At 43.2% G+C, this 19,312-nt stretch overlaps 1 protein-coding gene across 1 annotated transcript; it reads right to left on the bottom strand.

Annotated features, from left to right (window-relative positions):
- Nucleotides 1–1,792: 1,792 nt before the first annotated feature.
- On the bottom strand, nucleotides 1,793–18,886 carry TNNC1 (troponin C1, slow skeletal and cardiac type). The gene is made up of 6 exons (XM_006270364.3): nucleotides 18,780–18,886; nucleotides 12,554–12,584; nucleotides 8,806–8,952; nucleotides 7,027–7,141; nucleotides 3,865–4,001; nucleotides 1,793–2,613 (listed from the first exon to the last, which is right to left on the bottom strand). Exons 1-6 carry the CDS (start codon nucleotides 18,801–18,803, stop codon nucleotides 2,582–2,584), a joined length of 486 nt encoding a protein of 161 aa, XP_006270426.1. The 5' UTR covers nucleotides 18,804–18,886; the 3' UTR covers nucleotides 1,793–2,581.
- Between the last annotated feature and the right edge of the window lie 426 nt (nucleotides 18,887–19,312).

The raw sequence follows: 19,312 nt of genomic DNA, 5'->3' as shown, positions 1-19,312 counted from the left end.
TCATCAGCATGTCAGTGTGGGGGAACGTCATTGCTGCTCATCACCTTTTCCCCTGTCACTGAACTTAGCAGCAGAGAAAGGAGGGGATGAGTTGTGGCAGTATTCACCCATGCTGATGCTCCAGTGATGGGCCTTTCACACTGGGTTCACAAGCTGCAGGCCAGAGGTTGAACACCAATGGTCTAGAGTGCATACACTGCAGATATTTAAGGTTGTTAAACATTTCAGCGTTATGTTTGCTTTTCTGGGTAAATGTTTTATTTGTTGCATCATAAAAGCAATGTGAGAACGTAGGACATCATTGACAGAGTGGGACAGCACTGTTATATGTGGGACAGTTGTGTTATATGTTTATATGGAACAGTTAATGTAGCGATTCCCAACCAGGGTGCTGTGGCTTTGGGGTGCCACACAATGACTGCACTGTTAAGTGTACAAACATGATTTACAAGATAAACCTAGAGTTTTCAAATAGGAATTCATAGTGTTAAAACCATTTTGACCTGTTGTTATCTGAGTTCTTTGCAATAGAAAAATTGTTCTCTTATTTTCCTGAAATAAAAAAGTGAAAATTAAGATCTGGCATTTTATGAAGGGTGCCTCAAGCCTATCAAGGGGTGCCTTTAGTCTAAAACTGTTGAGAACCACTGTATTAAAGGAATATGATCATCATCCCAGGAAAAAATACAAATGAAACTATTAAACTCAAATCCTTTCATAGAATCCTTTTCTGTTAGTTCCACAGGTCTGAGATCTTTGTCCTCCCTGCCAGGCCCTACCTAATCCTACCCTTGAACAGATTATTTCTTTTAGTCTGTCCTGATCCTTATTTTCCCCTTCAGCTCCTCCAAAACCACTCTTTTGTCCTCCTTCTTCACACTTATGCCCCTATTCAGCAATGCACTTAGAGATGTACTTGTGACTAAGTCCTACTGAAGCCTGCAGAACTTCTGCACAGGCTTAAATGCTTTTCAGAATCTGGGCCTGCCAACTTTGGATCTTCTGTTGTTCTCTTCTTTTGGTTATCTCATCTACTCCTGTTCACCAAGAACTCTCAACTTCCTGCTTCACATGCTTCCTTAAATTCATTCTTTCCAGGGATCCTTCCAACTTTCTTTTCACCAATAAACTCTTCCCATACTTTCCACCCCTAAAAAAAAAAGTGAACACCAAGAGCTGGAATTTTCTGAGGGGGCGCCTTGGATCTAAAAATGTTGAGAATCACTGTGTGAATACCTCAAAAATTTACAGAATCATCATGCCAAGGGGAAAAAATTAAACTATTAAACCTTAGGAGGGTGGTGAAGCACTGGAACAGGTTACCTAGAGAGGTGGTACAATCTCAGTCCGTGAAGGTTTTTAAGGCCTGGCTTGACAAAGCCCTGCCTGGGATGATCTAATTGGGGATGGTCCTGCTTCGAGCAGGGGGGTTGGACTAAATGAACTCCTGAGGTCCCTTCCTTCCCTATTTTTTTTTATTCTATTGAGGACAAATTCTGAAGAGCCCTGAAGAGCTTCTGATGTGATAATGACAGCTTACAAAACATATCTTACCATACAATAGTAGTGTTGTGGATACTTGTGACATGATTTAAGTGACTTCCACTTTCAGTAATAGAGATTCTGAATGCATTATTTCCAAAAACATGAAGACTTCCTTCACCCTGATCCAGTTGTTCTCATGAAAACCTGGCAACACACTTCACTTATTTCCTCTGAAAATAGTCCTTTGATTATTTTAAAACTGTAACTAAAATGGCTTTTGTGAAACAGCAAATAACAAACCATCCACTCTGGCTTATGAATGTTTTTATTAGCATTTTGAAAAGGAATCTTATTTTTGCACACAGAGCAGACTGCCACAATACTGGACATCTGTCATGATAGGTAGAGGAGGAAGCAGAGTACAGACTGTATATTGCATTTTTCTACTTAAAATCTGAATTTTCAGTGACAGTTAAAATGTCTCAAATCATCATTCTACTTAAGGTTCAAACACAAATTAATATTTCATTATTCATTGTTCCATGCAATATGATTAGCCCCACAAGTGCTGAAGACCAAATCATGGTAGCATTAAAACTGACACTTATTCACTTCACCAGGAACAGGAATTTCTCCAAATGCATAGTTCAGTGCACAGCTATAAGAAACATGCAACCTTTTAGTAAACAATTCACAGAGGGGTCACATGCAATATCTGACAATATGTAGTGCTTTAGTAATAGTCAATTCTTTGTTTGCTTTTTACAATTGAGAGGTTACAGTTAGACTACAGGCAAAATGTTTCTTACAGATATAATGATATTTTTGTTATCTCATCTACTCTTGATTGATCAAGACTTGACACTTGCACAAGGGAACTTTAATAACTAATACACAATTGTGTTATAGCATTCTTATTTAAATCTTCATGGATCAATCATCTGAGGCACTTTGATATGAAAACACTGTATTCTCTAGACGGCCACCCTGTTCAACACATTCTTCATGCTAGCAGCCAAGGGGACATAACCAAGTTGATGACACAAGTAATTGGAGGGATTTAAAAGACAAGGCTGTTCATCCTGTTGTTTCAGATTTATTCAACTCCCTTCATAAACTCCAAGAACTCTGCCAAAGAAAGGAAAATGAAAGTCATGTGCATGTTCAAAGACAACTGGAAAGTCACTCTGAATTAGCATTCTTTCAACCGATTTCTAAGACAACTGTATTCTCCTTATTTCTTGTCTCCTCTTCATATTCATAAACACCTCCTATCACAGCTAGTTTTCTACTAGCAATAGAAGATTATATGTTACTCTTTCTGAGACATGTGCCACTAAAATGTAAAACTGAGCACAAGCACAGGTAGGGAAAGATTCATGGAAAATTTATAGTGGAGGATGTGTCCCAAAAGATAGTGGCCTGGATCTCAGTTTGCAAATAAGCATTGCTGTCATGAATTCAGTAGATTTGCACCCACTTATATGAACTGAAGATTTGCCTCAAGATAACATTTGAAAAATAGCATTTACTTCTGTGAATTTTCAAACTCTATCCTCATACAAAATACCTGTGCATTGCAGCTGATCAGGATTTTTTTTTTTAAATTGACAAAAATGTTTTGCAAAAAATTGCAATCTTTTTTGAAAAGTGTTAATTTTTTAATCAACTTATAGCATAATAGTTGGTTTTCCAAATGCTGATATTGATTAGCTTTCGTATATATGTAATAGTCCAATATTAATTTTAAACAATGATGACTTAAGAGCATGGCTTTTCCATTGCATTAGTGCATCTATCATTATGGATTGAGGCTCTTATCCTGCAGCATGTTACTTGTATTTAAATATATGTACTATGCAGAACCCCCCCTAGGGTCAATGGGTCTATGTATAGACACAAAGGTCAGATTTCACAGAGCAAATTTCTGGATTAAGGCATAAATATTGCCTTATGGAAACAATAAAGCAGACAGTAGCATAGACAGATTTAAAGTGAAATCTAATGGGAAATGTGTTTTATTCACAAAATCAATATAATAGTTTTAGTTTAATGTTTTTGGGGAAAATAACAGTCCTAGCCCAGCCTTTAAATTTGTGTGTGTTAAATTAATTTGTAAATTTGTGTGTGTAAATTATGACAAACCATATCTATTCAAAGTAAGGGAACGATCTGACATATCACCATTCAAAGTATTTCTCCTGCAAAATAATTTAGGTTTCCATGTGCTACAGTGTAAATCTAAAGGCTGCTTTGAAAATGTAGGATTAACAACCCTCATATTTTAGAGGTGAGGTGAAACTAAACTTTAGAAAATTTGAAGAGGGATTCAGATCTCCATCTCCTGCAATTCCCAAATTATGCACTTAAGAAACCTACCATCATAATCAATCTTGCCATCATTGTTTTTGTCTCCATCTCTCATCAGCTCCTCTATATCATCTTCAGTGATGGTCTCACCTGTAGCCTGCAGCATGATCTTTAGCTCTTCAAGGTCAATGTATCCATCAGCATTTCTGTGCAACAGAATTGCTCAAAGTTGGAATAGCTCAATATAGGGGAAATAGATGGGACATTCCAACCCATGTTATATCACTTCTAAATAACTGCCCCTAGTAACCCATTCACTTGTATTTCCCACATAAATTAGGAAGATAAATAAATGAGATGACATTAGCTCTCTCTTTTCTGGGGAAACCATCTTTTAAGATTAATCTACATCAGGGATACTAAAAGAGAATGATAATTTTTTGTTTCTGGTAATCGATAAAGGCATAATATTTGCAAAAGAAAAAAAACTTTGGTGAGTGATTTAGATCTTGGACTTCAAATGTGTCTACAGTTAAGGATGTACTTAAGTCATTTGCTAAAAGTCCTATTGCATCTATTTTGTAAGATGGCAATTTTTAGTATCTCTGAAGTTATTTTAAGTGTCAGTTTCTGTTGAAAGGGAAATTTTAATTTATGAAGAATAACATAACATTATGGCTTGTAACACTAATCTTTTTGTAAACTATTTGTTGCTCCAGCTAAATTCAAGATTTTCTTTTGTGTAGATGGACAAAGCCTGATCTCTAGACCTGGCCTAATCTGTAGTACATCGTCCTAACAGTTAAATCCACTAACCATTAATTTTATATAATTAACACCTTTTTTCAAATGTGGCTAGCTCACAAGATTTCAATTAGTCTTAACTATGAAAGAATTAGAAGATGAATTTCAGCGCTATTTCATTGTCAGTATCATTTGGAACAAAAAAAAGATGCTACGTTTTAGGAGGACATTCTGTATTATTTATATGCAATTAAAAAATTGACTCTTTGCTTTAAGTGCAAAACTCAGGACAGATCCAAAGGGAGCTGCACAGTTGCACCTCGCTTTGATTGTGCTGCATTTGAGCTCTCCAACATCTGCTCAGAGCCCTGGCTTTCACACAGCTTCAGAGTCCAGGTTTTGAGTGCTGCTGCCATCAATCATTCCCTTCCTTTCTCCAGCTGCTGAATTCAGTAGGGAGGGGAGAGCAGGGCTGGACACAAGGCATGGCTGAGCCAGGCTTCCACCCAGGGCCCAGACAGAAAAGGAGACCAAAAATGGTATTATTATTATAATTATTATTATTACCATCTCTGGTGAAGGGGGACATGGGGTGATACTAAAAGTTTCCCTGGGGCTGCCAGGAGTCTAGGTATAGTGCTGGGGGAGAGGAGAGAGGTGAATGGTGAACAGTAGCAGTGTTCACTTCCTAGGCTGCAGAGCCAAGTAAAAGCAGGGATCCAGCCAGACCCTGCCCTGATCAGCTGCTGAGTTTGGAGTTCACTGCTGACATGGAGCTCCTGCAAGAACTGACTGTGACCAGGCAGTGAGCTCAGAGTGCAATGCACATGCATGGTGCCACCAAAGTGCTATACCCCTCTTGCCACACCCACTTTCCCCCATTCCTGGATTCACTACTGTGCAAAACTTAATTCAGCCTTAACTGTGGAGTCGTTATTGGCACCTCAATAATAGATCACTTCTGTTTGCAGGGTAGGCTTTTTTTTAATTAATATAATATTTACTTGAATCTAAGATGACCCTGACTGTAAGATGACTCCCCCACACACACACAATTATTAGATTCTGTACAAGGAAAAATTATACATTTCTTATAATCTCTCATGTATCTAATCTAATTAGTGAAAGGTTGTCTTAATTCATCCCTACTCACCACTGCAGGGGAGCAGACAGTGTGGGGGTAGGTGCAGAGATTAAGCAGCTTGCCCTGTGCTTGTGCCTGCCTGCTACCATCTGTCTGACTCCTGCCACCTCTACTCTCCTGTCCTTCTCCCTAGCATCTGCTCCTCCCTTTCCCCCCCTCCCATTGGCGACGTGTAGGGGGTGCATGTGGGTGCATGTGCACCCCGAGTATGGCACTGCACCCCTGTGGGCAGTTGCCGCTGCCAGTGCCACCATGCTCCCCCAGTCGCCAGGGGCATGCATCGTTCATGCCACTTCCCCAGCCTCTACACCCCCTCCTTCTCCCTCATCTCCAGCCTTTCTGGTCCCACTCTCTCCCCTCCTTTTGCTCTGTGCAGCAGGCTCCACTTCCATTCTAGCCTGGAGCATGGAACACAGTCCTAGCCCAGCTGGTGTAGCTGCCATGCACTCTGCTTGCTGCTGCAATAGGCTGGGCTGGGACTGTGCTCAGTGCCTCAGGCTGCAGCATGCAGAGCCTGCCCCTGCAGAGCAAAGGTAAGTGGGAGGGCAGTGACCAAAGGCTACATGGCATGGGGAAAGACTGCACAGGGGGAGATGGCAGCATGAACGCCTCATGCCTCTGGAGGCCGGGGGGGGGGGCACAGCAACTGCTCGCAGGTGGCAGCGGCGGTGTTGGTGGTGGAGGCGTGGCTGCAGTGAAGGCGGGCCAAGTGGGGGACTGCCCACAGGCAGCTGCAGCGGTCTCGGCAGTGGCGGGGGTGGTGATTGGCAAGTGGCAAGCGGCGATTGGTGACCACCCGCAGACACTGCCAGCAGTGTCAGCGGTGGGGGGAGGAGTGATGAGCGGCGACCACCCACAGACACTGGCGGTGGACAATCTCAGGGAGTGCACATGCACCCATGTGCACCCTTTGCGGATTGCCAATGGATGGGGGAGGGGGGGCGCGCGGGTAGAAGGGAGGCCACAGGCAACCGCTGCAGCTAAAGCTGGGTCCTAAGTAGGTGCTGAAGCTGGAGCCGCAGTTGCCCCCCTACTGCACTTTTACATCTTAGATGAGGGACTTTCCCTCCCCACCCCTCATGCAGGGCCAAATTAACCCTTTAGTGGCCCCTAGGCAAACAAACACATGGGCCCCTACTTAATACTATATATTTATATTACTTTTTTCACTCAATAATTATAATATGTAAAATAAGCACAACTGGGCCTCTTCTTCACTTAGGGCCCTAGGCATGTACCTAGTTTACCTATGCATTAATCTGGTCCTGCCCCCATGTTAAATGGGGGGAAAAAACTTCTTTTAGAATCAAGTAAATATGGTATATTACACTCAAGCCTCTTACTTATCAAACATTCTGAATAGATCTGAGAGTTCCTCTTCTGATTTTCCTTTGCTGTCATCTTTCATACATCGGACCATCATAACTAAGAACTCATCGAAGTCTACAGTGCCACTGCCTGAAAAGTGGAATACATGAAGTTAGATCATGCTACAGTCTGGAGGACAATTTGTCATGTCCTTTTCCTTTAACGAACATGCATATGCACAAGACAGAGATAAATCCCTATTGGTAATTTAGCTGTAGAATTCCAGGTTGTTGCACTGAGAACAAATGACAGTCTCAAAGATTATGGAGTAACAGAAATTATATGTTAGATTCACAAGTGATGTAGTCATTTTGTCTTTACAAACTCAAAAAAACCCATATCAAATATGTCAGTAAGAGAAATTCTGATTTGTTAACATTTCATGCTCATCGTGCATAGGTGTAAATTTCAACATAAGATACAAGACAGTGGAAAATGATGACCTATATTTTTACAACATATATTGTAAAAAAATGTATATTGGTTGTTTAAATGACATCAATTTTCCTTAACTCATAGGGTTTTTTTCATGTTGTTTAACCAACTTTTGGTAGCTTAGAAATAGATTATTGTTTCATTTTTTAGCTCTATTGTTTCTCTCTAGCCTTCATACATTCATGGGTTTATTCATAGCTATAATAATTTAATTGCTGTTACTGGTATATATACTTTCATATTTAAGCTCTGAAGATTTTGTTTCGTGATAAAAATTTGCACATATGGAATCTGCACTCATAGAAGTTTCAGTGTTCAACCTATAATCTTTGCCATGTGTCCTAGTCTGTACAGGTCCTTACTGTGTCCCCTATAGTGTCTGAGTACCTGCGTCCCTTAAAATAAGTTTGAGAAATGTAGCTGCATTCATTACAGTAATAATAATCACTATTCTTAGCATCTTTCATCATTTAGTCTGGATTTGCCACAGGAGCCTGCAGCACTGAAGCAAGCATTGAAATTCAGCAAGTGTGAGCATCTAAAATTTTTGTACTTCTTTGAAAATCTCAGTTGTGCTATTTTATAAAGTATGGGCCCTGTTCCACAAGTTGTACCATACAGGCAGAGCCCTGTACCCAACTACAATCCATTAAGTTTCCACGAGGGTGCAGAATTTCAACTACATGGAACAACTTATAAGAAATATGTACATATGATGCCTCTGAAAAGCACCACCATGAATACAGGGGAGGGTGACAACTGTCTGGTATGCAATATGTTAGAAGGCAGGGTAGATTTACACCTTATAGACTAACCAAAGTAGATGCGTAGCAAAGTTTTTGTGAGCTGAAGCTTACTTCATCAGAGGCTGTGGAATGTGCAGAAAGCAGTGTATAAGAAGGATAGAGAAATTAAAATATAAAAGGGAAGGGAAGGGAAGGGAAGGGAAGGGAAGGCAGGAGGGCGGGGAGGGCAGAGAGGAGATAGCAGGATAGTGCTGGGGTAGACGAGCAAACCAGCAGTATGCTGCAAGACAATAGGAGGTGATGAAATCTTAGGCAGTGAGACTGAGGCAAATTCTTAATCTTATGATATGTGTCTTAGTATCTTTATTGTCCATGCAAACCTTCAGCAAACAAAAATCTGGTTAGTAGTGATCCACCTACTGTAAACTAGAAGTAGAAGGACTAGGTAAAAGCTACCAAAGTGTCTCATTCAAGTACAAGGTTGAATGTCACACAATGTTGTGCAGTGTTGTGGCACTGTGAATGCTTTGATGTGCACTGTTGGCACCTAGAAGATTTAAGAGAATAGCTTACCATCTTCATCCACCTCATCTATCATCTCCTGCAGCTCCTCAGGGGTGGGGTTCTGCCCCAACATTCTCATCACCTTCCCAAGTTCCTTTGTGCTGATACAGCCATCCTCTGCGCCCAAGACAAAGATATCAAAAGCAGCCTTGAACTCTAGAGAGAGGAATTAGACAGGAAGGTGTTAGCCCCTGTTGATAGGAGTCAGCATTAAGGATATTAATATTCACTACTGTAGTAATAGGCAAACCTCAAAGGAATGTCAACAGATTCCTTTTTAACTGTGAGCTGTGATTGTAAATAGATGTCAAGTTAGTAGGAAAGTGATTGCCCTGCATGTGGCAACAGGGTCAGCTCAGCTCCATAGTCATTTTAACTCACTACAGTCAGTCCTGATGAGCAGGGATCCAGGTTTTCCATTTGCTGTGGAAAGAGTCGGATTTTCTCCTTTAAACGAGAAAAACATGGGAAACTACAGGTTTTCCCTTGCAGGCTGACAGAGTTCCAGCCTGCAAAGGGCTGTTTGGGGCTGGGGGGAGTGGGACCAGGGGGTGTCAGGTGCACACACATGCACGTGGCCAGCAATATGGCTAAGCAGCAGTGGAGAACAGCTCCCCCAGCTGCCTGCAGGTAAGTTTATGAGGGGAGGGGGCATAGGTGATGCGGAGAGGGGGATGGGGGGAAAAAAGGTGATGTGCGGGGTGCAGATAGAGGTGGCCATGATGAGAAGGAGAGTGGGCCTTGGTTGCACTGCTGGGCCAGATGGGATGGAGCCCTCAGGATCCTCGCACCTGCCTGCACCGCGTCACTGTTCCTTTCCAGGGGATGCAGGGAAAGGGTGGTGGCTCCCACTGCTGTACACATCCCAGAAGTGCATGGGGGACACATGCCCCTGGATCTGTGTGGAGCATGGCAGGGCAGGGGGCACTGTGGACTGGGGTGAAAGCTGCACTGGGCTCTTTCCCAGCCCAGCCTCTCCCCCTGCCAGGAACAGCCCAGCCCAGTGCAGCCCTGGCCCCAGCCCACACTGGCAGCCAGTCCTGCCCTGTGCAGATCCAGGGGCACATGCCCCCCGTGCCTCCCAGGGTGCAGGTAGCAGCAGGAGCCGTGCCCCCTGGACAAGCTGCTCGCAGCTCAGTCCTGAACCTTGCTAGCTGTGCAGTGCCTGCCCCTCCCCTAGCGCCAGCCTCAGCTGCAGACCCACTCCCTCCCCACCCCTGCTGCACCAGAAGCCCTTGGCTGGGCTGCCTTGCGGCCCTACTGCTGCCCCACATTATGCGGGGGGGATAAGCCCCATTAGTCCCCCACTTCTGCCACCTATGGCTCAGGACTTCCTGCTCTCCTGCCCTCCCTCCAGGGGCCTCTGCAACCCAGGGAGTGGGACCTGATTTGGGAGAGTGGGGTGGGGCAGAGAGGCTCAATGCCACCACTGCCACCTCTGCCAGGACCCGCACACCAGCTACGCCCTCATGGTAATTTGCCCTCTGCCCGCCAACAGCAGCAGGGGGCACAACTTTGTGCTGCCACCTCTGCTGCTGCCAGGTGGGCACGGGGTGCTTTGTCACCATGGCACAGCTGGCCTGGGGGTCCCAACAGCAGCGGCACCAAGCCTCCTTGCCCCACTTCACCCTCCTGTGTCCGGTTCTACCCGCGGGGCCACCTAGACTCCCAAGGGGAGGGTAGCAAGATGGGGAGCTTGAGCCAACAGTGGGCAGCCCACATCTTCCCCCAACCTGCACGGGCTCTGCTCAGCTCTGCTCCAGCTGTGCCACCCATGGAGCAGGGGCCTGGGCTCTGTACTCTATTCTGGGTATAGCAGCCATCAAGTCCCATAGCCAGGGGGCTGTGGGTTGGGACTGAGGGGTAAAGATGGGAGCAGAAGATTGTGGGTTGGAAGTGAGAGGCACTGGTAGGGCTGGGGTGGGTGTGGCTTGGGAATGAAGGGCAACTGCATATCAAAGCTGCTCAGCACCACAAAGCAACTGGGGAGATGACTGCAGTTTGACCTGTCTCCTGATGAGCAAAGGGGGCAGGGGGAGCTCTGATTTCCTATGATAAAAAACCAAACCAAACACCAGAATATATAGATATTCAGAATTTATTTTATTATAATGATTGAGGCACTGATAGGCATCCAAATTGCTTTAAAATGGTAAATATATGAATAAAACGTTGTGTTCAATTGACACCTATATAAATAGGGGTTTCATTTTAATCATGGAAAAATGTATTTGGGGGGTTTTAATCAGAGAATTTGGGATTTTTTTAAAGCAGAGAATTTGGGATTTTTAAACAGAGAAAACCAGGATCCCTGCTGATGAGTAAGGAGTTTTGAAGACACTCTTGACAGCCATTGTCAGATACAGTTGAGGAATCTAGCACAGCTACAGTGTAATGGTTCAGTTTGTATACATAAACCCAAATTTCTACTTTTCCAACTCTATAATTCCCGTATGTCTTCAATTTAAAAATATGAGCCAGATACATCACAAGAATAGGCTTTTTCACAGGATTTCTAGTACAGTACTTCCTTTCCATATTATGTTTCAGGATTTTTGACACAGGAGTACTCAGAGGCCTGACAAAATCCCTACTATATTTATTATATGCTGTGTGTAACCTAAATAGCATTAAGATATGAAATAGCATGAAATATTATCATAGAAATTAGTCTTTTGGTTTTAGTCCTTTTACTTAAGCCTTGTAATGAAGATTCATTTGCTTTACACTTTATTTTGTCTGACTGCTGAAGGTTGTCTATTAGGGCTGTGCAAAATTTTGCCGGCCGTTTCATTTCAACACTGTTTCGACCAATTTCGAGGTCAAAACAGCAAAATTGAAAAAAACCAAAGGCCCTCAAAATAGCCTTGACACAAAATGAGGCTGGCTGAAATGTTTTGAAAGTCGAAACATTTTGATCATAGGCTGGGGATGGGAAGTCAGTCCAGTTGGGCTGACTTCCCATCCCCAGCACAAGATCCGGTAGGGGGTGGAAGACAGCCCAGCTGGGCTGCTTTCCAGTCTTCCATGCTAGATCACACCGGGGGCTGGGAACAGCACAGCTGGGTGGCTTCCAGGTCCTCTGCATTAGATCGCACTGGGGCAGGAGGCAGACCACCTGGGCTGCTTCCCAGTCCTCTGTGCTAGATTGTGCTGGGGGTGAAAGGCAGCCCAGCTGGGCTGCTTTCCCATCCCCCACACTAGATTGCACCAGGGGTGGGAAGGAGCCCAGCTGGGCTGCTTTCCCATCCCCCACGCTAGATTGCACTGTCCCCTGTGCTAGCTGGGCTGCCTCCCGCCCCCGGCGCAATCTAGCGTGGGGGACAGGGAAGCAGCCCAGCTGAGCTGCCTCCCACCCCTGGCACAATCTAGCATGTGGGATGGAAAAGCAGCCCAGCTAGTCTGCCTCTCGCCCCTGGCACTGGGGATGGGGAGTCAGCCCAGCTGGTCTGACTCCCCATCCCCAGCGAAACTTGAAGCAGCGTCAAAATGGCCTTGCTGTTTCAACGGAATGGAACAGCTGTTTTGACTCAAAATGAAATTCGAGATGAAACACTGCTCTGTCGAACCATCGAAACTCAAGGTAAAACTGAACGATGCCGTTTCGCGCAGCCCTATTGTCTATCACTTGTAGCAGCTAATTGCAGATCCTGTGTTGGCTGCTGAAGCCACAAAGTAATGCCATAGGTTGATAATGGACTTGCTGGAAGAGATAATCTTTTGTCCACAGTTATGTCAGGTTTAAAGATACACCTACCATTTTTCTGTTCTTCTGTCAACTGTTCAACCTGTAATTAAAATAAAAAGATAAACTAATTCATTTTATTAGTCATCACTAATTGTTAACATCATTTACATAACACACTACTGGTTCAAAAATGCTTTACAAATATTAACTAACTCACAACCGCCCTTCTTGAGGTGTAGAAGGTATTTTAACTACTGTAAGTGGTTTTGACACAGTAGCTTTTTAATATATGATGTAATTCTTCACATTTAAAAATATTTTATTTTTTATTTTCCTGGAGTTAAATTATTTGCTAGAGTGCATGTACTAGAAAGCCTACACCCCTGTACTAGAAAGCTTCATTTAACTATTTGCAGTAGGAGGCCCAACTAAGAAATGCATTTTTCATATATAAAGAATACTGGGAATGATTAGTTCTCTGTTGTTGGGAGTCTTTAGATCAGAATTGGATGTCTTTCTAAAAGAGATTCTCATTTGGCCTCTAATTGTTGTCAGACACAGGAGTAACCAAGTGAAGCTCTATAGCCTGTGTTACGTGGGTAGTTAGGCTAGATAATTGTAACAGTCCATTTTGACCTTAGATTCCACAAGCCTACCAAACTGTCTAGCCCAGTGGCACTCAACCTTTGGGCTCCATGAGTCAGATGAATTGCATGGGGCTGGTCTGTGGGCCAGATAGGACCCAATGAACCAGTACTGGGCTCCATACTATTCCCATCCAGCCCCATACACTGGGATTAGGCCCCAGAGGCCAGTGCTGTCACCACCCAGCCTCATGAGCTGGGATAAGGTCCAGTGTCATGCTGTGTGCCCAATCTAGCACATAGGGTTATAGCCTGCAAAGCTCCTCATTGACCCACGTGCCAGATGACACAGAAGAGGGGGTCAGATCTGACCTGCATGCTGGGCATTGAGTACTCCTGGCCTAGCCCATTAATAACTGATTGACCTTTATAAAGATTCATCTGCATCTCCTTTTCACTATTTTTGGATAAAGCATTCAGAGACTGCTCTTTGCTTTTGTATGTTTTTGACCCATTCCCTAACATTCAACACATATTGAAAAGAATCTTACGGCCCAGTTTCAATTGGGGTCAGGATGGGACCTGAAAATATAATGGGAATGTGTTAAACAGGTATTTGTTTCCTGAGTTTTATTGCATTGATTATCATGAAAATGGAAGGCATTCCATTCCATTTTCTATTGCAGTCTTAAATTACTGGTGCTCCAGGGTTGTATAGTGTGCTGCAAGAAGGAGGTAAGATAGAGTAGGTAAAAGGTGTTAAATAAAGAAACAAAATGAATCTACGTTACTAAATTGGAATGAGAAAGATGTGTTGCTATGAAATTCACCCTCCTTTCTCCTGCAAATTTCAGGTTGAATAAATAGGCTTTGTGTTTGGAACTATGAGGTAGGAAAAGAGTCCATGCCTGAACAATGGCCAGGTCAGAGAGTAGCTCTGGAGTTTTTCTGCAGCCTGTTATAGGCTATAGGTAATAGTCTCCAACCTGGCCTTGTTGCTCCCTCAGTCCACTCCACAAATGCTGCAGATCTGGGACCTATGTTGAGTTGGTGGAGAAGCAGAGGTGTTGTAACATCACTGGCATGCTTGCTTTGCTATTACTCGTAAATGAGTCCATTTAGCATCATGTTCAGCTGTACTGGTCTGGAAAAGTATTTCCAATTTCTGCCATTATTATATCAAGCGCAAATATCAATGAGGTCCTGTTAGTATTCTAATATTATAAAAGCCTGTGTCTGTCTGTCTGTCTGTCTGTCTGTAACACTTTATTCGCACTCTGATTTGCTGACAAACAGCCGATCAGAGCATGAAGAAGCATTTTGACAGAAGGCAGCCTGCCACCATGATGGCAGGGACACAGGGGATGGAGTGGGGGGGGCGAGAGAGAAGCCCAGCTCGATGTGGCAGCAGCTGGGGGAGGGAAGGAGCGGGCCTCCTCTCCCCCTTGGGCCCAGGCCCACTCCTCTCCCACCCCCCTCCCCTGTGTCGACCCCGAGCCCACTTCTTCCATCCCTGAGTGGGCCTGACGCGGGGGGGTGGGGAAGAGTGGGTATACCATGGCATTGGAGGTTATGGTGGGGCTGGGAGCAGGTCCAGATGGGGGCAGAAGTCTGTCCCTGCCTGCCCCCCACATCATTCTTGATGGGCAATTGGCCAATCAGAGTGCTTCAAGCATGAGGGAGCTCTGCCATGATTCTGAAGCCATGCTGAGGACCAGACAGAGGGTGGGGGAGCTGAGTAAAGCAGCGCTGACCTTGGCTCTCCCACCCCACTCTCTGCAAGAGGCAGAACAATGGCAGCATGGGCTGTTAGATGGTGGCACTCAATCCCAGCCCCCTGGCCTTCCTGCATCCAGCCACCATTCTTGACGTGCAATTGGCTAGTACATTTTAATAAATAAGGAACACCAGCAGGCTGAGTAGAGTAATTCTGGGGTCATATAGGAGTACCCTGAACTGCCTTGGCAGTCAAAGTTCTTTGGGTAGATCTCTGATATCTTTTATAGACCAATATACTTTCTATTTAATTCATACAGTAGTACCCTGAAATTTCTACAATTCAGTGGCGACACATAGCGGGTGCATGGGGGTGCACATGCACCCCCTGAGAGCGCTGGTACACCCCCTGACAGGCCGCACTCCCCACTTAGGCGATGGGCAGGGGGGGCAGGCAGGAGCACTGGTGCCCCCCGTGAGTGCCGGTGGAGTGGGACTGCCGGATGAAGTGCTGCAGCCACTTCCAGGAGTGTCGCAGCCGCTTCCTGGTTGGCACGATCAGCCACAGGGGGACTCCCCCCCAGTTGGTGAGATTGCCCGCCCCCAACTAAGGTGGCACCAGTCACCCATGCTACAATTCATATAGTAGTCTTCTGAACTATCTTAACACACTTTCTCTTATTTGAACCTACTTCCTTCTCTGGGCATGTGCCTTCTTGACTTTACTGTCGCACAGATCCTATTAAATTCTCCACATAATTTAATGAAGCATTCCTGACTCCTTTCCTCCATTACTTCACCAAATATTGCATCTATGTAGCTATCCATAGCTCTCATATATCACTACATTGTTTACACAGATTCATTTCTAATCCCTTTTTTAAGATCTTTACCTACCACTTTTGGGTAGATTATAACCAATCTAGAATTATTTCTCCACTCCATATCATGATAAACCATAGTTATTACCTGCTGCTTCCTCTATTAGTAAGTCCTGTGTCCTTCTGAGGACATTGTCCATACATTCAACACCCTCTATATTTCATTCCTGGGTCCTGACAGGCAGTAAGTTTTTCAAAGCCCTTTAATCCAGAATTACCTGCTATTGTATCCTCTCTGGAGAACATATTGAGGTTCGTACTAGCACGTGTCAAGAGTTTTTGAATTTTTCATTGAAAACTGCCAAACCCATAACAGGGGTAGAGAAAATGCTTTTACTTAGAGGACAAATACCATATTTACCTGAATCCAACTAAGTTTGCACCTGAGGCAAACCTACAGCAGCAGCCCACCCTTGCTCTATGCACAGATCTGGAGGGGCACCCCTCTCCCCACCATGCTTCCCTGCTCACCCCCTCCTTGCTACAGCACTGCTGGCCCTTATGTAAACTGTTCTATCCCAGCTCATATTGCAGCTGTCTTGGGTGCGCGTGTAGATGCTGTACCTGGGAGTGGTTTATTCTGGCTCAAACTGCTCCAGACTTTATTGCTTCAAATTAATTACATGTGTAGATGCACACACTGATAACAATAGCAGCACAACTCTTCTTTAGCATTTCATCATGAAATCTGAACTCTTTGTGCCCTGCCATCCATGATGAAAGGCAAGCAGCTGCAGACTGCTTCTTCATTGTTTTGGCACTGGTTGGAGGCTTGGAAGGCATGAGCTATATCCAGTAAACAAATGTCTGTTGCCTCCTATGTAACATAACACTTTTGGTATGCAAGTTATTTATAATCCCCACTGACTGAGGTACTAGAGATAAAGATAAACCTTGTGATTGTTCCCAGAAGCTGAATGACAGTGGTATTTATCCTTGTGTTTCTTATTTGGACATTTGTCCCTGGCATTGATCTTAGTACTGTTCAGCTGAGTCTGAAAACTTTACCAGAATAGCTCTGTATTTGTATAACCTTATGTAGGCACAAGTGACCCTCTGGGTTTTCTTGGAGCATTGTATTTTATAAAAATAAATTCAATATTTGTTTGTTAAAATATGCCATCATCTTGCAACAATACAACAAAAAATAAGTATTTAACTAAAGTCTCCTTGGGCACATTTACACATGCAAATAATGTGGGAGCAGTTTAGTATAGTACTCTACACAGTAAGCTGTCCTGGGCATGCATCTACATGTGTAGACACATAGTGTGCCTTAAGATGGGGGAGCAAGCAGCTCCCTAGGCTGGCTGCTCCCCCGTGTTGAGGCACATTGCACATAGCTGTTCCGCAGCTGGCTGAGGCGCAGTGTGCCTCCAGATGGGGAATCTAGGGAGCTGCCCGCTCCCCCGTCTCTGTGTTTGTCCCTGGCACATGGTGCTTTGGCATGCTTTGATCCATTTTGTTTTGTTTTGTTTTGTTTTTTGTGGGGGGCTTGCTACCAAGAAATCCCAGTAACAAATTTTGCTTCAGCACTGCAAATTAACAGTGGGGCAAATGGTTTAACATGCAATATGTGTGTTTTCTGGCACTATAAAGAGGTTTGCAGTGCTACGACCTCATGTGCCTGCACATCTGGATCCAGCTCTAGAGTGTATTTCTTGGTGCTTTTAAAGTATTTGATGTGAATCAATTAAATATTTATTTGTTAAAATGTGCCATCATCTTGCAACAATACAACAAAAAACAATATTTAACTAGAATCTCATTTTAACCTGTTTTTAAAAGCAGTCAGGAACAACCCTCACAACTACTAGGCAGAACACCTGAAATATCAAAAATGCCCTTTAACTTGCCACAGGCTAAGTAGAGAGATGATCACTGAAGTCAATGGAGTTAGATCAGGGATTCATATTTTATGCCATATATGGTGTTCAACATTAAGCAATATGAAAGGAGGCTAATATTTGTACATGCAATTTTTTCCCTACACTAACTCTTTGTGCTACAGAATGCATTCTATCAGTCTGAGTGACAGATCCATTTGGCTAATTTTTAGCATTACTGACTTAAGAAATATTTCACCTTTTCATTTTGGAGTGTATGTCTAATGTCCCTAAATATTATGGGACTTGAGTTAAACAGCCATAAAGAGGCATGCATTTTCTTTAGTGTTTAGGTCACTCTTTTTATTCCTTTCTTTAAAGATCTGTTGTCTTATTCTACAACCCTGACCTGATCAGGCTCACTGAAACCACCAAAAGCACAGTTTGTAGAATAGAGTTCCAGGCTAGTGCAGATTTTAAATATTGACAAGAAGTCACAGATTAGGCAAATATGATGAACAGCTGTTTTTTTGTCATATGTCAGTCAGGATCTCTGTTTCTTTAGAATCTACCCATAACTCATTTATCATTGTGGTGGTGATAAAAATATAAAGTCATAATCAGTTACCAAAAAACTACAACCCCATATGTAACCAGATAGTCATGAAAGTCATGCACAGAATGTGGTAGCAAAGATTCCAGGACAGAGAGATTCATACATTACAGAATGCAAAGATACCATTTAATTTACACATAATCAGTTGTTTAAGGCACAATATAATGTAGCTTTTCTATTTATTAAAAGGGAGAAAAAATATTTTGGGTTTATAGAATAAACTACATGGCCAGCTATATAAGGCAAAATTGCATCTCATTAAGTTTCTGCCACTGTTTTTATCAAGTACAGTGAGCATAATTGGCACTATGTTTTCTCAGAGTGGATATCAATAACAGGGCGACAAACTTTTTGTGAGGAATTTTGGTGCACAAGAATGAATCCACCTAGTCCTGTGTAAAGCCAGGAACATAAGATTACTTTTAAATTTCATCTCTTTATTACACAACACAGAACTTGGAGAGGACTTGTTGTAAATATTTTAGTGGGATACTTACAGGAACATTTTCTCCTAAGTATTTTCCTGTTAATTATTTGTAGAAAAAAACTAAACATGAATGAGTACTGTGTCTTCTTATACCTTTGGGAGATTAGCAAAATCACACACAAAAAAATCTATATAATACCTCAAAATCAATCCTAGACAAAAGTTATGTTTAAAAACATACTTACTGCTGCCTTATAGATATCATCCATGGTTAATTATTGGTGGTCACAAGCTGAACAGAGGACAAGTGGTACACAAACAAATGTTAAGTCTCTGTCAGATCTCACTTCCTTTTGTCACTGCTAATATAGCAGGCTGAAAGCCCTAAATGGGCTGCAGCTTACTGCATCACCAAACCACTATATATATCTATGTATCTCAGTGATACCCACTCCAAATGGGAATTTGTCACCCCTATGGGCAGGGAAGCTATACAAAGCCAGTAGCTCTGCATTCCAAGGCCCCAATCCAGCTTTTACTCAAATCAATAGTTTTACTTTTTAGCTTCAGTAGGATCAGGATTGGGCCTCTTTAAACTCATTGCTATCCTTAGATCCTCAGCCAGATTGGTTAAATATATATCACTGTGTCAAGGGTGCCTATAAGGGGAAACCTATACTACTTCTATAAAAAATCAGGCCAAAAATGCAAGCTTTACCTGTGCCTATTTATCCTTTTATTGCTTAGCCTTATTACTACTGAAAATATCTGAATAACA

This window comes from Alligator mississippiensis, chromosome 12, assembly GCF_030867095.1.
Source record: "Alligator mississippiensis isolate rAllMis1 chromosome 12, rAllMis1, whole genome shotgun sequence".
In the NCBI taxonomy this organism is placed as follows: Eukaryota; Metazoa; Chordata; order Crocodylia; family Alligatoridae; genus Alligator; species Alligator mississippiensis.
Note: the sequence above shows the minus strand (reverse complement) of the source record. Positions and strands in the feature narration are given on the sequence as shown.